At 39.1% G+C, this 3116-nt stretch overlaps 1 protein-coding gene across 1 annotated transcript; it reads right to left on the bottom strand.

Moving 5' to 3' along the window:
• Positions 1–261: 261 nt before the first annotated feature.
• Positions 262–921, bottom strand: LOC136038403 (uncharacterized). The gene has a single exon (XM_065721475.1). It carries the CDS (start codon positions 919–921, stop codon positions 262–264), a length of 660 nt encoding a protein of 219 aa, XP_065577547.1.
• Between the last annotated feature and the right edge of the window lie 2195 nt (positions 922–3116).

Here is a 3116-nt window from a genome sequence, read left to right as displayed (position 1 = left end):
AATATTCCATTCTATAAATAATTTTATTTATTTATTAAACTTATGACCAACTAGGACCCCTTACATAGAACAAAACAAATAAATCACTAACACACACAGAAAAAAATTGTTGTGTGTAAATTATACTTGACCAAAAGATTTTCTACGCAGCTCAGGAAAAGATGGGAGGCCACCACCAACAAACATTCCAGATACACTACAATTCAAAGGAAGATAAGAAGCCACCGTAAAAAATTGTTATAAAGAACCCAAAGAGAATTCTCACATAACAGACAGAGATTGTACAAAAGATAGACCGTACAATGGAGTGCAGTAAGCTCTGAAAAGAAAGCATCTTACAGAAGGGTCGCAACCCCCGAACTTACGAATGAGTAAGTTAGCCCTGCAGCCCAGCGAACGTGATAGCGCCTTAAAATGAAGCTCATCAATCAGAGTAGGAGCCACCATGGATCCAACAAAAGGTAATGACACTCCAGAAAGCCAAGCCATAGGGATATGTTTCAAAGGAGTTCCCCGGGGAATAAACGCTATACACAGGGTCTTAGCTGTGTTGAACACGATATCATTGGTTGATGCAAACTCATCACATATTGAAAGTAAATGGTTAAGTGCAGCCACTGTAGGAACTAAAATAACCAGGTCATCAGCATAACTCAGGTTATTGAAGCAAACACCACCAATGAAACAGCCAAGCCCAGTTTGTGACAGACGCAGGTTAAGATCATCCGCATAAAGGTTAAACAACGACGGCGAGAGGACCCCACCTTGCTGCACGCCAATCAAAACAGAGAAAAACTCACTGAAATAACCACTCCATTTGATTTTGAAACGCCGCACTTCAAACCAGTATTGAAGAGTTTCAATGATACGACGGTCAACTCCTTTAGTAACTTTTTTGTCAAGGAGCTTCCCAAGGTTCATTCGGTCGAAAGCCGCGTTTGCATCAACGAAGCATGCAAACAGTTTGCATGCTTAATAAAGTAATTTAGCTATTACTGCCTTCGGCTCACGGCTGAAAATAATTTCTGGGCTGTAATTAGCATTAAAATCACCCAGGAAACAAACACAAGTATATTTATCAGATAAAAACGATACTAACTTACCTAAGTACAGGGAGAATTCAAGCAAATTCTCACTTGAACAAACTGGCATATAAAGATTAACAAAAAAGTGTTCCTGATCATCACAACGGAGGCAGACTAGCTGCAGTTTCTTATCTGAGGGGAATGGAAAAGATGTTAGGTGGGAGTAAGCTTTTCTACAAAGAATGGCTAACCCACCTCTCGGCCTACCCCTCAAAAAGCCATCGCCTGCTTTCGCAGCATTCACCGCAAAAGAAACGAAAAGAAAGGCGTGGGCTCACTAGTGGGCACTTTAGGCTTAGGTTCATAATAAGTCCTAACAAGGATACCGGTAGGCCAGAACTCAAGTGAAACCACTTTCGCACGTAGCGCAGCTGACACAACGAGCTTGAACGAAGCACTGTTGGGACTGGCCGTCACAATTTTTGAGCAAGATACTGGACACTTCAGCTTCTTTGAAACAAAATTAGCAACTGTGTCCTCAGTAGTTTTGGGAGCAAATCTACTAACAAAGAGCTTTGATACCTTAGTTTGCAGGACTGACGTCATATTAGGAATCACAGACCTGATATTAGCTCCCACAGTGCATTTTGGACCTTGAAGACCATGTGAAAGAGAACCACGACCTCCAGCTGCCTGAGCCGTTTTAACCTTACGTGTGTTAGCAGGTTTCGCTGTAGCACTGGCATAGGTTCCAGCTTCAATTTGACTCTTGATACCAGTTGCTGGCCTAGAAAAAAGAGTCATGGAGCCACTACTCTCTCTATTAATAGGAACAGGCGCATACTCATTAGCACTATTACTTCATTAGAAGAAGCATCAAGAAGACTGAATTATAATAGTCAAGGCGTCACCTATGACGATAACAATAATAGTGTTTCTGCAGATGAAAAAACAATAATGAAGTTATTTGGCGAAAGCCTTGATAAGGTTGCTACCATCATAGATGCAAACCCCACACAACATTGAGACTGTTGCGAGCGTATAAAGCCAAAATATGAATTGAAGCCTCTAAGATCTTTTTCACATAGGAAAGGTGTTGATGTAATGTTGGCCAGAATTTTAGAACACGTCCAACAGGACATACCCGAAGATGATAGAGAACAGATGACTGATAGTACAGGTTGGAAAGAGGATGTCATAGATTTTTTCAGTCTCTGGTTACTATGCTGGGAAAATGTTAAAAAGTCAGGAAATTGTCCGATCTCGGCCTTAATGCCGAGTGTACACCGGAATGTATAAAATGTCTCAACAAGTTTGAAATGATGATGATTTGATTTGTACTGTTTACATATAGAATTGAACACTGACATGTTTACACGAGTACGGGTAAATTTTAAGATGTTAAGATGAAGCACAGAGAAAATATGACTACGTTTAGGCAGAACCATTCAACTGCGAAACAAACTTACTCTCAGTAACCAATCACTATTTATCTGATTTCTACTTTTAACTGAAATTATTAATTATACTTTCTATATCTAAAGGATTATTTTGTGTCTTAAAAAAATGTTCTTCCAAAGAGTTGACATCGCCGTGGTCACCAAACAAAGTAATCATTTTACAAACAGTGGATGGATAAGCGGCTCCATGACCTTCCATCCGTACACATAAAACTGAAAAAAAAAGAAAAAAAAAGAAAGAACTGAATCTATGATAAGATGAGATTACTGATGGGATCATCTAGGGAGTCCCACGCATAGAAGATAAGATTAAAAAAAAAATGAAACAATTCAAACCCAAATATGATTGAAACAAAAGACAAATACGATTAAGAAAAAAAAAACAAAGAAACATACCACTTAAACACAATCACACAGAAAAAAAACAATCCGAAGTAAAACCAGTCTAGACACAGTCTATGTCTAGACTGTATCTGACTAGATACGGTCATCAAGGGAACGTATTTTTCTTATCGTATCATTGACCAATTAATTGGCCAAAATTCGATCTTGATTCGACCAAGCATTCTGTTAGCCAAACTTGCCCTTAGCCGCATTAAAGATGTCTCTCTGATGCTTTGTCAAAGACTAG

Source organism: Artemia franciscana, chromosome 18, assembly GCF_032884065.1.
Source record: "Artemia franciscana chromosome 18, ASM3288406v1, whole genome shotgun sequence".
Classification (NCBI taxonomy): domain Eukaryota; kingdom Metazoa; phylum Arthropoda; class Branchiopoda; order Anostraca; family Artemiidae; genus Artemia; species Artemia franciscana.
The sequence above is the reverse complement of the archived record's forward strand: the minus strand, read 5'-3'. Positions and strand labels throughout refer to the sequence as shown.